Here is a 16,938-nt window from a genome sequence, read left to right on the forward strand (position 1 = left end):
AACAGTTGAGATGTTCTTCAAAACGACAAAACAAGATGAGTCAATGTAGACATGGCATTAATAGCGAGATATATTTATTTACATGTAACGGCGGTTGCCCAACAACAAAATATTGAGTGCACTATCTGCCAAAATCAGTGATTAGTGCAACTCTGATTTTGTGTATGTTACTAGTTTGCGCCATTTTTCGTTGTTATTAAGCTTTGTTCGGTGAGCACAACCAAACAACGAAAAATGGCGCGAACAAGTAACATACTCAACATCAGAGGTGCATGAATTACTGATTGTGACAGATAGTGCACTTAATATTTTGTTGCTGTGCAACTGCCACTACCTGTAAATGAATATATCTTCGTTTAATATAAGCTAATAGGAGTTGTTCTAAAGTATCGCTGGTTGTAATGCATTGCAATTTGAGATGTTCAGATGGCAGCTTGTGCAAATTTTGTGATTTAGTCATAAAATAGCCGGACTCACTTTTAGTGATGGAAATAAAATAAAACAAACCCGACATCCGACCTTGCTCCGGTTTATAAAAATATAAAGATATTTTTATATTTAAAATTGCATGCTTATTAAAGCCCAGCTGCTTTCGACAAGAATATACATTTATTTGTTGTTTGTGTGGAGAAACAATTGAAGGTGGTCTCATTTGTGCAACAACCACAAATCATATGGTACAATTCGCTATTTCGTCATCAAGTTGTCAACCGTTCACACTAGTTGAGATGTTTTGGAAATTTATTTTTTTCACATTCCAACATAAATTTTATAATGCACTATTGTTAAGATTTAGTTGTTCTTGCTTTATCTGTGAAATTTTATTTATTCTATAATTTTTTTTTTTGAAAAAAATTAAAATTTTATTTTTTGTTTTTATTCGGGGCTGTGTTTAGTTAGCACAATTTATGCATTTATTTGGGCTCACATGCTTTGAATGACTCGTTTTTGTGGCAAACGAGTCGTTTTGCCTTTATAAGTTGTAAAGGAAAAACGAGTCGTTCTCAGAGCATTATAAAGAGAAAACGAGTCGTTTACTAAATCTTAATGCTCAGCTTTAATCTGAACGCAGTATTAGAGTCTAAACCCAACCAAAGAGTCAAAGTCATAAAAAATTGCTAACGACAAAGCCAATTAAGAAACGCGAAGTCTGGAGTCAAATTTGAGCGATGAAAGAGAAGCAGCGAGACCGGTGGTAAAGATGGTATTTGGCTATTACAGTTTATACACTTTTCAATGAGTGACACGAAAATTGCAATTCGAGTTAAAATGTATGCAATTTAATAATTTAAAACATATTGTATGGTTTTTGTAAATTAAACATACAAACATCTGCAATTTTGACAACATGTACGACTTTTCATGTAAAGTTACTTATAGCACGGGATAGCTGTGAGCACCACACAGGCTGGAACATTGAGGTGCGATCTGTGTGGAGTTCATTGCTGTCACGAAAAGCTTAAACCCCGTTTACAATGCTCTTTAAATCCGGATTTAATGGCTCGATCATCGGTTTTCCCTTTATAAAATCAACTGACAGGAGCCTTAAATCCGGATTTAATGAGCAGTTTAAACGGGGTTTTAATTGCGAGCTACCGGACGCGTCCACAGGTTGCGGATAGTGGAATTCTCCATACGAAGTAGCTGTAGCGGTAGTCGCAGACAATCAGCGGTATCGAGCGGAGAGTCTCAGTGAGTGGTCGGGCGGCACCGGCTCTTGCACAAATACTGACTGCGTATGATGCTCGATACGACAAGGCGAGTTATTGGCGCCTTCAAATAACCAATGGCCACACTGTTCCCGCGGCGTTTGGTGCTTTCTAACGAAATGAGTTTACTCACGTACAGGAGCTTGACGAGAATCGCCACCTCCACATGGAAATGTGGCTACAACAACAAATTTTTAGTAAAATTCTCTAGAAATTGTCGGCACCGATTTTTCGAAAATGAGACGTTTTTAGAGAGAAATGTGCTGAGAGAAGAGAATATTGAGACCGACCCTGCAAAATAGAATAGATTCTATTTGAGCGTCATAACGCCAGTATCGGACTCTAGCCGCGACCGTATTTTGCTTTCCCATATAAATAAAATGCATGCAAAACTTGACGCTAACTCTTGACTCTTGATTGCGTTTAGACTCTTATATGATTAGGCGAGGGTTGGTATTTTGCTTTCCCATATAAATAAAATGCATGCAAAACTTGACGCTAACTCTTGACTCTTGATTGCGTTTAGACTCTTATATGATTAGGCAAGGGTTGGTATTCTATTCTGCTTTCGGAATGGTCGCGGAAATTTTTCAATTATTCCGCGAGCGGAATTTGACAGCAAATAAATATTTTTACTTATTGTTTTCTCTGTTTAATTTATGGCTATGTTCTTATGTATTATGTTCTTTTTTACGGAAAAATTTCCGAAAATCGTTCTTTCGGTGGTTTAACAAGGTTGATTTTTTTTGGGTTTCTTAGATATAAAAAAATAATATGGCATCAAACAATTTATCAGCTGCTTACGAGCAGCACTGAAATTCATGCATGTGTTTCTAATTTCAACCAAAACCCATCCCTCCTTAATTAATATATTATGAGACATAAAACAATTTAAAAAGAGACAAATGCAGAATTTATTTGTAAAAATAATTAGATTTTGTAATATTTTCACTGTTATAAGTTAAATAAGCACAGCTTTCCAAAGACCTTTGTCAGCATCTTCCACTTTTATCCAAATATTGTTGCTGTAATTGCAAGATCAAAAGCGCAACACATTCTTTCACAAACATTATTATTTCGTACAGATTGATTGAGTTGCATGTTGTGAAAGAAATATTTATTTTTCTAAAAAATACTTCATACACCCAGTTACAATTATAAGTTTGACGATGGCGTTTATTTTGTGTATGAAAATAACTCGTTACACAGCGACTGTGGTTGTGCTCTCAATGGGCGTCCCGAAATGTAAATTTTCCCTAGATGAAAAAACAAGTTATGACGAAACGAACACATTTCGGCAAATTTTTCCTTTTAATTTTTTTATATGGAGTTTCAAGTACCGACCTTAAATAAATAAAAACGAACCATTGAAACCATTAAAACATATAAAAATGATGCCGGCAATGGTTTCAAGTGTTGCCACTTAAATTTTTTTTTCGTCCAATTTTCCTCACTATACACAGAGTACTACTTTTCCGCCTATTTTTAGCCAACGTTTCGCCAACACTCTTTGTATGGAGTTTGACAGCATTCCGCTTGAAAAGCTAAACATAATACTCAGCTTACAACAGAGTCGAGGTTGGTAGAAAATTAGATTCGATATGCGATATTCCCGAAAAACTTAAAAAACAACTTTCACATGCCTAATGACGAAAATTCAAAAATTTGTATATCGGCTGATTGTTTTACTTGAACTTGTTAAGTGAATCCTGAACCCCGTTTACACTATGACATAATTACCAGGTAGTCTACTTTAAACAGCAGAGTACAATTTTTTCTCGCGAAGCGCTCTATCTGTCAAAGAGTTTTGCTTGTGTGTGTGTATTTTAGTTAAGAACCATAACACACAAATAACGAAAAATAGCGCGAACTAGTTACATACACAAAATCAGAGTTGCACTAATAACTGATTTTGACAGATAGTGCATCCAATATTTTATAATTGGGCAACTACCACTACCTGTAAATGAATATATCTTAGTTTACACTGCTCGTTAAATCAGGATTTAAGGCTCTCGTCAGCTGATTTTATAAGGGAAAACAGATGATCGCGCCATTAAATCCGGATTTAAAGAGCAGTGTAAACGGGGTTCTGCTTACAAACAAAGTAAACTATTATTTTGTAAAAATAACTCGAAAGTTTAAACTCGGCCTTCATGGTTTATGGGATTTATGGCTCATTCATCATCAAACAAATGATTGTGCCATTAAAAAAGCTATTAATGGTCAGTGTCAATGTGGTTTTATTACTCTCCCGCAATTTGGTTACTAAAGAAGTACGCGAACACACCTTCAATCTCTAACAACAAAAACAGCTGTTAAAACAATCACTACACAACTATAATACAAAATAATAAATAAGCATTCGGCAAAAATATGTTTCCAATTCCATTGAAATCACTAAGTGACCAGGAACGTCATGACTACATTTTAAAGACTTTTATTTTGAATAATCAAAGCTTATCGGAGCGGAGAAAACACAAGCGTGATATAGATGTTATAAGGGAACATCACCGGTTTTTGTGGGATGACAGTGATGATGCAAATGAAGATTCATGGGAAGTTCGTCTAGCGAAGAGATATTATGACAAATTGTTCAAGGAGTACTGTATAGCAGATCTTACGCGCTACAAAGAAAATAAAATTGCTTTACGATGGCGAACGGAAGCAGAAGTTGTAGCGGGCATTGGCCAATTCCAGTGTGGCAGTAGAAAATGTTTGGAAAAAGAAAATTTGCGTAGTTGGGAGGTGAATTTTGCCTATAAAGAACAAAATGAGCACAAAAATGCTCTAATCAAACTGCGATTATGTCCAGAACATTCGCAGCATTTAAATTATTCCTCAAAGAAACGGGAAATAAAGCGAATGAAGCACATTGAACGGAAAATGTTGAAGGACGAGATGCGAATGCACAAAAAAGCGTCCAAATCTAAGAATTATCCAAAGGCCGACGTTAATGAATATAATAACGACTTCGACAGTTCTTCTACCACACCGAAACCAATTAAAGAAGTTTCGACTAATAATGGGGAAAGTGATAGTGGGGAAAACACTGAATGTAAAAACAGATTGGAGGTGTCAGAAGAAATCTGGAATAAGAAACCAGACATTGATACAGAACCATATTCTAGAGAATGTGAATTTGAGCGTTATTTAGAAGATCTATTATTATAAATGTATTATTTGAATATCTGTATTACTTTAGTTTTTATTGTTATTTTTTTTTATTCCTTAATTTGAGCTCTTTAAATTCAATAGATAAAGAATTTATATTTTTTCCAACTCATAAAGTAAAAATTATAAAATGAATAAACTGCCATAATTCCCAAAAAATCATATAGCTTATCTCCCTTTATTACATTGACTACATAGGATATTGTCCAGCTATATACCAATAAGTTAAATGCTTCTATTAAAATAGCATGTCAAATCCATTTGGAAACGTTCTCGGGCAAAACTTGCCACGATGAGAGAGAAGTAACTAGAACGTGACAACAGTAATGAGCTTGATAAAATTGTAGTTTGTTGAAGAGATATTTCTCAGAAACAACTATTGGGTTGCCCAAAAAGTAATTGTGGATTTTTATATAGTCGGAGTTGAAAAATTTTTTCACAGCTTGTGACTCTGTAATTGCATTCTTTCTTCTGACAGTTATCAGCTGTTACTTATAGCTTGCTTTAGAAAAAAAATGTAAAAAAGTATATTTGATTAAAGTTCATTACAAGTTTTATTAAAAATGCATTTACTTTCTTTTAAAAAATCCGCAATTACTTTTTGGGCAACCCAATAGTTACAGTAAATGGCTTCTTATTGGTTAGTGTGTGAGAGTTCACATAGCCAATTTGCTAATGATCCTAACAATAAGTATGTACTTCAATGAACGAGCTATGAAAATGTCGGATAAGTATGAGGGTGGATATGATTCACGCTGTTACCGGAGATGATGTCCTAACCAATCATCAAAGAGCATCCAGCATTAGCAAGATATGTGTGCCTTAATGTCTGCAATCCCGGCAATTTCTTTTCTTAAGAAATAATTTAAATTCTTATGCACCTTCGATACGCCACACGCCATCTTCGATTTCTGACATCTAGTTTCGAGATATCTTACACCACTTGGTCTTTACATCGCAGTTTTGGTATTTCCCTTCTGCGTTTACCATTAGTTTTATTTTCCAAAGACTTTTTTACTGGGGCTTCATTCAATCATTGTGAAAACAAAACCTAGCAAACCTAATCGTCGTGATTTTATACGCTTAGGTATGTATGATCGCAAAAGGTCTTTCAGTTCGTGTTTCATACAATGCCGTTATTCTCCATAAACGCAGATTGGTGCATATATCCTACTAATAATCTTTTACTAAAATACGCCATGCCGGATTTAACAATTGTTTCTCTTTTGCAAAAATGCAATTTCGCCCTTGAACATTCCGCAAAGGAACTGGGGCAAACTTATCACATACCACTGAGTGCTGTCCGATTCAAATTTTTAAGCTCAATGATAAGGGGCCTTCTTTTTATAGCCGAGTCCGAACGACGTTCCGCAGTGTGACACCTCTATGGGGAGAAGTTTTAACATGGTATAGTACCTCATAAATGTCGCCAGCATTAGGAGGGAATAACCACCGCTAAAATTTTTTCTGAAGTTCTCGCCAGGATTCGATTTCTATTTTCTTCTTCTTGGTTTTATATGCTGTGTTAAGGTGACCGAAACACCAGATCTATGATGACACCTTTCCTGGGATTAGTAGTTGGGGATGATTGAAAATTATCGGGTTGATGTCGTAGGTTGGTTTATTCTTAAGATTTCTTATAATAATTTGTTAGAACGCATGTAATATTTATGAAGTGCCATGTACAGATTGCAGTCGTCCTCTTGCAATATTTCCAGGCAGCAAATTCGGTTGATGACAATTCTCCCGGTCCTGTCAAACAAGAGGTGTCTGGCGTCTTAATTCATGTTGGGGCATTCAAATGTGAGGTGTTCTATGGACTAAATAGACCCAATGTCACATAAATCGGTGTCGACTTTAAAGTTCTCCCTGGCTAGTGTATGTCCAAATCTGAGTCTGCAAATAAGGGTTATTACACCTCTAGGTAATCTCCGATCTTTAAACCACGGCGTAGTATTTGCCGTACGGGATAAATAGTAGTGCCTGCGACCGGGAGGGTTGTCGTCCCATCTCTTGCCATCGACAGATAGCATTGCCCTCGTCATATGATTTTATCTCCGTATGGGGGATCGCCAGATGGTCCGGCATATCCTCATGATTCAGGTATTTTATGTATGGATGTGTTTGGTTGTTTCCAAATGAATCCAGGGCCGATAATACTGATCTGCTGTCTGAGGTAATGATGTATCGACCAATATCATTCACCTTTATGAATTTTAATATCTCGATTATTGAGTATGCCTAAGCAGAGAATATAAATTTCATTAAAGGTCTATACGTAACACTATCAGATGGGTGTTAATATCTCGGAGTCTTCTACGGACATGAACACAGATCCCGAGAAGCCGTTGTTGATGTATCTCATTATATGTTTTCTTGCTGGATGTGATCTGTTAGTGATGACCTTGTTATTTTAGTTACGCGCCAAAAGCCCAATTCTTTCCGAAATCGGCATGAATTTTTCTTGCTGTTACAACGCAAGGGTGTGAGTAGACATCATCGCTCCCAGGGCGACCCTTACGGCTTTGAATTTTATTCTTTGTAAAATAAGAGACTCGCCTGAAGAACAATCCATTAATAACGGAGCCATGTATTCTAGTATGGGTCTTACCACTCCCTTGTAGAGTAATAATAAGTTTTGAGGATCTGCCCCCACGTAACGCCACACAATGCTCTTATGATATTCATGATTGCAAAGCTGTTTTTCTTCACGTATTTGACGTGTTTGTCCAGTTTAAGTGCGGGTCTACTGTGTGACCAAGGAAACAGAATGTACTGACGAATTCGACTCGGCGGAACCTCTAATCAGCAAACATGGAATCGATGGGTCCAAGCGTCTCCTGCCCGGTAATATCAGCATACGCTTCGACTAACTTTAAGAGAATGCCAGGTGCAACTCGCTTAACATATCCCAAAATCTCAGAATCTATGTTATCAAAAATATCTTTTTGAATGCAAACATTATTAAGGGACTGACCACCGAGCCCTTTGGAGTTCCAGTAAACGAATCCTCCGATTATTCTTACCGTTCCTCTCCATCAATAGGTCTTTGTAATGTAGTAAATTGTATAGCACTTCGCATGTGTGTCCGTTGATGCCAAGTGTCCTGTAGTTTGATATTAATGACTCAATGTTCACATTCTCAAAGGCACTTTACAAACTGTGAATTATTCATCTTGGCCTCATACTCCAAATGGTGTTCGACTCTGTGTCAACGCTATCGATCTGAATGAATCAGGTTGATCATTAGGCTTAACTTTCTTGTGTATCGGTTTTATTTATATTACATCCATGAGACTGGAATTTGCCTGCTTCTCCACCTGTCATTAAACAAGTCAATGAGTACATTTTTAATACTGTCATCAAATTCCTGTATATGGCCACTACGAATGCCGTCCAAACCGGGTGTGGTAATTGCCATTTCCAACTCTGGCATTGAGAATCTAGCATCGGTAACCACATTCTCATAGAGAGATAAAATTAGGACCCTGAGGGCCGGAAAGTATCACAAAATGGATTTATACACGAATCAGGATTGTTGGTGATTTGATGATCCTCCAAAGTTCGGTAGGTGTTTCTTGACTAAAACTTTTAGAAAACACATCAAATTTCTCACCCTCTTGTGTCATTTATAAAAGTGTCGCTTTGAAGTGTAGACGAGGGATACCGTAAGAGATCAAAGAAAGTCTCAGAGACACGTGCCATATCAACTTCGTGTTGCCTCAAATATGAACCGTTTGTTGGAATTTTCGAAAGGGATCCTCTAAATAGTGCCATAATTGGTGGATGATGTTGTATTACTGGTATTGGGTTTGATGTTAATGGCTCATCGTTGAGCGTTGTCTCAGTGATGTTTGTTGCTTTGTTAATCATTTTCTCTGTGAATACTTGTTAAGAAATTTCAAAAAGCTTGTTTGTCGTTTGAAGAATTTGTAAAGACTAATATATTTTATTGAGAAAAATGTATACTAAGAAAAATAATTTGCAAAGCCTACTTGAATTATTTTTGTAGCATATAAAAGTATATTAATATAAAGTAGATACGAACAATATAAATAAATTTCTCCAACACTTCCACTTTTATTTATATTATTCGATTTTTAATATTCAATTTTTCTTTAATATCGCTGAATCGGTGCTTCTTTAGAGGTTTAGTGAGGATATCTGTTCTTTTATGAAATTGTGGGTTCTTTACTAGTTTAATAGAACTTTGATTGCCCCAATACATTTTTGGTCTATAAATCTCTTCGTTTGCCATAAGTTCTTCCAAGAAACGTTGCAACCATTTTATTTGTTTGACGCCTTCACAAGCATGCTTCCACTGCGTACTATACTCAAATGAAACTGCTTTCTCATAAGTTTTGGGCTCATCGTTATCATTAATAAATGCGTAAAACATATCACCAATTTCTTCAATTCTTGAACGAAGATTATAAGGATGTCGTTTGCTAGTTTTGGCGACTTCTTTTTCATTTACTGCTACATGTTCTTCAGGTACTGCTACATGTTCTTCCGGTAGTGCGACATGTTCTTCCGGTACTTCTAAAACTTCTGGAATTGAGTCAGGGTATTGTTGCCGATTTTCTTCAGAACGTGTTTCAATTTCTAAAATATTCTCTGAAGCAATTTCTTCATGCACATGAAATCCAATCAGATCCACTTGCCCTTTATTTCCATCCTTCTGTTGGGATTTGGGAGCACATAAATTTTCTTCTTCCCTAAGGATGACATCTCTTGATATTTCTATGCGTTTTTCATCGGGAATCCATATGCGATACCCTTTACAGTTTTGTTCATAGCCAACAAAAATGCCCTTTTTAGATTTCATGTTTAGCTTACTTCGTTTTTCGTTAGGAATATGTACATAAGCAGTAGAACCAAATATGTGCAGGTTGTTAATATCAGGTATGTTGCCAAACCATAACTCATATGGTACCTTGTCATGGTTAGGACTACGACCTGTCCTATTCAGTGTATATACAACGTTATTAACTGCTTCACCCCAATATTTCAAAGACAGTCCTTTGCTATGAATCATGGACCTAGCAGCTTCTACAATTGTCCGCATATTCTTTCAGCCCGACCATTTTGTTCCGGACTGTATGGCACTGTTCTTTGATGATTAACTTTATTTAAACGAAGTATTTCACATACCTGCTTATTAACAAATTCGGACCCATTGTCAGATCGAATTGTTCGAACTTTTGTTCCTCTTTCTGCTTCCACTTGAGACAAGTACTTTTTTAAGATTTCTGGAACTTCAAACTTTGCTTTGATGCAGTAAACGTGACGATATTTCGAATAATCATCTCTCAACAATAGCATGTATCGTGATCCTCCTAGAGATAATTCTTGAATTGGTCCGCATAAATCTGTATGAACCAGCTCACCTGGTTGACTAGCTCCCTTCAAATTTTCTTTAAATGGTTCTCGGTGTTGCTTACCCATTACACAACCTTCACAAAAGAAATCATTTCCGGAACATTCAATGTTATACTTTTTTAATATTTTCTTTACGTGCTCCTTTCCTTGATGACACAATCTTTCATGCCAAACTTGCAAGTTATTAATCTTTTCCCCAGCATTAGCTTGACCAAGCTTGGAATTTTTACCTTTATTAATAACTCGAAAAGCTTAGATTGCTTACGGATTCCTTTCAGTGCTACTTTCCCTTGTATATAAAAATACATTGATTTGCTTCTGCTTGCATTGAAAATCCTTTATCAAGGCACGTATTTGATGAAAACAAATTCAATTTTATATCTGGAAGATATAAAACGCCCAATATTTGCTTCGAATTCCAAACCTTACCATCAAAAGCCTCAATCAAAATGTCACCTCTGCCATATGCTGGAATTACGGAACCATTACCAATTCTAATGCTTTTTGGTGTTTGGAATTTCACATAATTTTGGAACCAACTTAAATTTTTGCACATGTGATCACTTGCCCCTGAATCAACATACCAATTTTCGCTTTCGTCCGAGTTAACAAGCATCACCCCATTCATAAAAGCTGAACCATCATTTTGTGCGTTGAATTTTTTTCGTTCTGGGCAATCTCGTTTCCAATGACCTGTTTTGCCACAATAAAAACAATTTCCTTTCTTGGTAACAGCTGGTCCTACGTATTTCTTGTTACCCTGTGGTTTCTTATGATTTTTTGCTACAAAAGCTTCTGATTTCTGCGGTTGAATACCCAGTCTACATTTCTCCATACATAGACGACTTGACAAATTTTTCAACGTCCGCTCACTCCTTTCAGTTGCTTCCCACGACGAAAAGAAATGTCTATATTCATCCGGTAGTGTCATCAGAATTTTGGTTATCAGCATGTTATCCGTTATCTTTTCACCTAAATCACCCAATTGTTTGGCAATTTTCTGCAATTTTGATATATGCACCGATATGCTGTCTCCAGGATCTTTCGAATATTGGAAAAATTGCTGTTGCAGGAGTTGTATAGATGTTGCTGACTTCTGTTCATAAATGCTTTCCAAGACAGTCCACATTTCTGCTGATGTTTCACAATTAATTATGTACATTAATGGCTCTTCTTCCATAGCGACAACAATGATTTTTTGAGCTTTTGCATCCTTCAACTTCCACAATCGCAATTCCGGTTGTTCCGCTGGTTGCTGCATAGTTCCATCCACAATGCCCCATAAATCGCTGGCACGTAAAATTAACCTTATTTGAAACTTCCACAGCGTCCAACCTTCTACACCGCTCAACTTGGATATTTTTATGTCCTCCATGTCCTCTAGCTTCTTGAATCCTTTTCGTGGCCGTTAAATGTATTCTTTTCTTTAATTATGGGTGTCTGGGCCCACAACCTGTTAAGAAATTTCAAAAAGCTTGTTTGTCGTTTGAAGAATTTGTAAAGACTAATATATTTTATTGAGAAAAATGTATACTAAGAAAAATAATTTGCAAAGCCTACTTGAATTATTTTCTGTAGCATACAACAAAGTATATTAATATAAAGTAGATACGAACAATATAAATAAATTTCTCCAACAATACTATCTCCTCGCATGTTGAAAATCCGATAAGTTCGCCGATAACATTCTCGGCATATTCAGGTAATCTAATCGAACTAACAGCTTCCACAGAAGGTTCTGTCGGTGACAAATCTGGTATTATAGTCGGCATCTTCACAAGATCAACCAACTCTGAATTAATGTTGTTGTTCTCCTTTTCTGAGATATTCATGACTTTATCAGTAGGTGTGGTTATCTGACCTCTTTTTCCGAGATCTATTAATGAGCTCTAACGTAGGCCTCTTGGTATCATTGGAACATATCATTAATCGGATCTGCTGTCTGTGCATTCTTTGTACATCCCTAATTCTCGCCCTCTCACGCAAATCCATTCGAATGTGGCATTCTATTGAAGTAGCCTCGTGAGCGCCATTGCAGTTGACATATCTCACTGTGTCATTACAGGCACCAGCATGAGAAGCGCGACAGCGTGAATAAATCTCTTAAATCTGCGACATACCTTGGTAGTATGACCACATCTCCAGCATGGTCTACATTGTGGAGTGTGTTCGATGAACGGTTTCACAGGAATAATTACTCTATCGAGTGATATGTGGGATGGTAGTGAATCGCCCGTAAATCATATGACTACCATACCGATGTCTAAGCGTCTGTCTGTCAGTCTTTTCAGGATCTGGTCTTGTCATCCGTCTTACCTTAGTAATATTAGTATCACTTGGGAAATCACATGGCAGCCGGTTGTACGTACCGGATTGACCCGATGAACTCCTTCATCGACAAGGGCTGCCGCCTCAGTGTACAAAACAAATTACCATATTCAGCACGATGTCATATTGCCGTGTTTTTAAGAATGATATCAGTCTCCGCCGGAATGTCCACGAAAGGCGCTATTGCACGCCATGTAGATGTCTTATATCATGTCACTTTATGTATTCACATGTAATTGAAAATGTTTGTCAAAATTGTCAAGTTACATACGGCTTATCATTTTTTTTTGACATTTTTTGACATAACCTAAGAATTTGAGCAAAAGCTGATTTTTTTATGCGTAAAAATCGTTAAAGTTGTGGGCTTAAATCAAAAATTTGTGAAAACAAGCGTTGGCCTGACAGGGGAAGTAAACAGACGTCTAATCTACTGCCAACAGAATCAGTATGAGCATCAAATTTCAGCCTGCCATCAAGTAAAACACCTAAGTCATTAAACACATCCTCCTTATCCAGTTGGTGTCCACCAATAAAATATGACGTCGTCAAGGCATATCTTCTGTAAAAGGTAATTTTCTTGCATTTACTCAGGTTTAGGGTTATATGATTCGTATTGTACCAATTTCCTAATCTGTCCAGATCTCTCTGGAGAACAACGGATTCAGTGGCAGAAGTAATCGGAGAAAAAACTCTTAACATCGTCGGCATATATATATTAAAATTCGTCAGGTGCTGATAACGGATGGTAGGTCATTAAGATACAGTGCGAATAGAATCGTCCCTATATGACTTGCCTGAGGAATTTATAAAATTCCTTTATAAACACCTTGTTGAGTCCTATAAGATACATATGATGATACCCAGTTCAAAAAGGGAAGGTGGAAATCCCAATTTGTCAAGTTTTAAAATCAAAATGCCGTGACTTACCTTATCAAAGGCTTTACTAAAATCTGTGTATATTGCATCGACCTGACACTGTATAGAGAAAGCCTCAAAAATGTGAGACGTAAATTCAAGGAGGTTAGTGGACGTTAAACGATCCTACTCGTCACCAATATCTTAAAAAGTTTTGGACTAGCATTAAGATTTGCTATTCCTCTCTAATTTTCCCCGTTAACCCTACTTCCTTTTCTGAAGTGGGATAATAAAGCTATCTTTCCACAGAGCAGGAAAACATTCAGGGGATGAAGACTATTTGAATAAATTCGTTAAAGGAACTCGTACAATTCCTTAACATTGCAGATAGTATTCCATTTGGACCCGGTTCGAAATCACGCTTGCACGTACGAAGTGCATTCAAGACCTCATCGCAAATATATCTTATGATAGATACCGTGAAAGTCTTTATCGCAAAAGCATACGCTGTGTCAAGTGAAGCATCCCTAATGTATTGGGTTGCCCAAAAAGTAATATATTCGCAATCTCAGCTTTGTCAGAAGAATCATTATTAAGATATTTAAAGGTGTTAGGGAGGCCAGAACATTTCCTTTTGGAATTGACAAAACTAAAAAAAAATCTTAGGGTTGTCGTAAAGGTTATTTCTCATGCGATCCAAATATCTTCCATAGCAATCGTTACTTAACACATTGATGCCTATATCGGGCATAAATATACCTTGCCTAATTTACGTTGGAGTTATTTCTGCAGATTCTCAGGCTTTTTAGTTCTTTGCAAGAGCAGCGAGGACCGGAGGTAGACTCGCTCATACGAGTGATTGGGACGGATAGTGTGAAACACGAACGTAAAGTGTAGTAGAGCTATAGGAGAGTTTAAAAAACACATATAATTTAGAAAAAATCATGAAATTTTTATTTGAATCGATAGTACGGTCCACATAATTTAATGTTTGAAGATTATTTTTGTGGTATAACACAGTTACGTTATGATTCGCATCATCATTGAAGAAGTACGGTCCAATCATGCCACCAGCCCATAAACTGCACCAAACTGTGACTTTTGCTGGATGCATTGGTAGCTCTTGCAATGCTTCTGGCTGATCTTTACTCCAAAATCGACAATTCTGGTTTTTTAAGTACCCATTGAGCCAAAAATGAGTTTCGTCCAAAAAATGGAAGAAACGCGCGATGAACTTTTGAACAGAGCACGCATTTTAATAATAATAAAATTCAATAATTTGCAAGCGTTGTTTGTTTGTAAGACGATTCACGGATAATTATAGACCAAACTGAAGATGTTTGATAGTGAAACAAAACACAAAACGTGCCTGAGCCAGTGTTGCCAAAAATATAATAGCTAACAAATCTCCCCTTGTTTGGGAAATCCATGTCAGTGCTAATAAACATATTTTTTTTTTAGTGATGTAGTGAATATCCAAGTCTTTGTATTGGGTTGCCCAAAAAGTAATTGCGGATTTTTCATATAGTCGGCGTTGACAAATTTTTTCACAGCTTGTGACTCTGTAATTGCATTCTTTCTTCTGTCAGTTATCAGCTGTGACTTTTAGCTTGCTTTAGAAAAAGTGTAAAAAAAAGTATATTTGATTAAAGTTCATTCTAAGTTTTATTAAAAATGCATTTACTTTCTTTCAAAAAATCCGCAATTACTTTTTGGGCAACCCAATATAAAGGGTGATTTTTTTGAGGTTAGGATTTTCATGCATTAGTATTTGACAGATCACGTGGGAGTTCAGACATGGTGTCAAAGAGAGAGATGCTCAGTATGCTTTGACATTTCATCATGAATAGACTTACTAACGAGCAACGCTTGCAAATCATTGAATTTTATTACCAAAATCAGTGTTCGGTTCGAAATGTGTTCATTCACCGTAACGTTGCGTCCAACAGCATCTTTGAAAAAATACGGTCCAATGATTCCACCAGCGTACAAACCACACCAAACAGTGCATTTTTCGGGATGCATGGGCAGTTCTTGAACGGCTTCTGGTTGCTCTTCACTCCAAATGCGGCAATTTTGCTTATTTACGTAGCCATTCAACCAGAAATGAGCCTCATCGCTGAACGGTGAATGAACACATTTCGAACCGAACACTGATTTTGGTAATAAAATTCAATGATTTGCAAGCGTTGCTCGTTAGTAAGTCTATTCATGATGAAATGTCAAAGCATACTGAGCATCTTTCTTTTGACACCATGTCTGAAATCCCACGTGATCTGTCAAATACTAATGCATGAAAATCCTAACCTCAAAAAAATCACCCTTTATTAGGCTCGTGCAAAGCTGGATCAATCGAAATCTGGGGCCTGCCCCATGTGGTGTTGAATGATGGCCATATCCGTCTTTTTTTCGGACATTCGCTTTTCCAGCCACATGGCGCAAAATAGCTTTTGCATAAGCCTCATTACACTTCCGGTCTTAAGTATTTCTACCATCGACTATTGCTGCCTGTTGCCATTCAATCAGGTTATTGCAACGATGATATCTTCGTCGCCACCACTATCTTCAGCTATTTATACCAACAGATGGTAGATTTCCTTCATTCTCGTTGCTGGAGGATGTACTTGTACCAATGTTATCGGTTTGATGTTTCATTCTTTAATAGAATTTTTGAACTTCCTTCCGAATGCTGAACATCTCGACACGCTCACACCACGTCTTTCAATTTCTCTGTTCTTTGCTCGGATTTTACGTTTCTCCTCTATATTTTTCCCCGCTACTTCTTCTAGGGCTGGCACATTTCTACTGAATGCAAGGTTGCTCTGTATGCCGGCTAGAGCTGTGCACGTGAGTTGTGATGTTACGCGTGAATCAAAAAATTAAAAAAAAGTATAATTGCACGTCATGACAAAAAGTCCACAATTGTTTTCTAAGGGGATTAGAATTGCTGTTGTTGTAGTTGTAACCACTTTTGTATGTAGAGCTGGCGATCCTCGTCAAGCTTGTTTCGGTCCATAGGGCCGATCGCCGCGGGAACGTTAACTCTCCTTGTCATATTGAGTATCATGGGCACTCTGTATTTAAGCAAAAGTCTGTGCCGGCCGGCCTCTCACTGAGACTTTCCACTCGATACCGCTGATTGACCGCGACTGCAGCCACTCCGTATATGGTGCATCCCAACATCTACAACCTGTGGATGCGCCAGGTAACTCTCAGCTGAGTTTCTCGTAATGACCATGAGCACCACAAAAATCGGAGCAGAGAGTTCTAATACGTGTGGTGCACATGGTCATCCCGTGCCGGGGCTGTGGTTGTTGTAGCAGTGTTTTGTAAACTGAGGCCCTTGCCGATGAAGGAAAATTAGATTAAAATTGTCCCATTTAGATGTGCAAAATGACAAATTGGAGGATCAGTTTTTATGACAGCTTTATTTGAACTTGGACCGATTGAGCACAACTGACCTACATACATCAATAAGTTAGCGACATGT

General features: G+C 37.2%; 1 protein-coding gene across 1 annotated transcript; it reads left to right on the forward strand.

The window, feature by feature from the left end:
- The first annotated feature begins 4,004 nt into the window (after window positions 1-4,004).
- Window positions 4,005-5,048, forward strand: LOC106091717 (protein FRA10AC1 homolog). Its single transcript, XM_013258350.2, has one exon. The coding sequence runs from the start codon at window positions 4,086-4,088 to the stop codon at window positions 4,881-4,883; it is 798 nt and encodes a 265-aa protein (XP_013113804.2). The 5' UTR covers window positions 4,005-4,085; the 3' UTR covers window positions 4,884-5,048.
- Window positions 5,049-16,938: the final 11,890 nt, after the last annotated feature.

Source organism: Stomoxys calcitrans, chromosome 3 (assembly GCF_963082655.1).
Source record: "Stomoxys calcitrans chromosome 3, idStoCalc2.1, whole genome shotgun sequence".
Lineage (NCBI taxonomy): Eukaryota > Metazoa > Arthropoda > Insecta > Diptera > Muscidae > Stomoxys > Stomoxys calcitrans.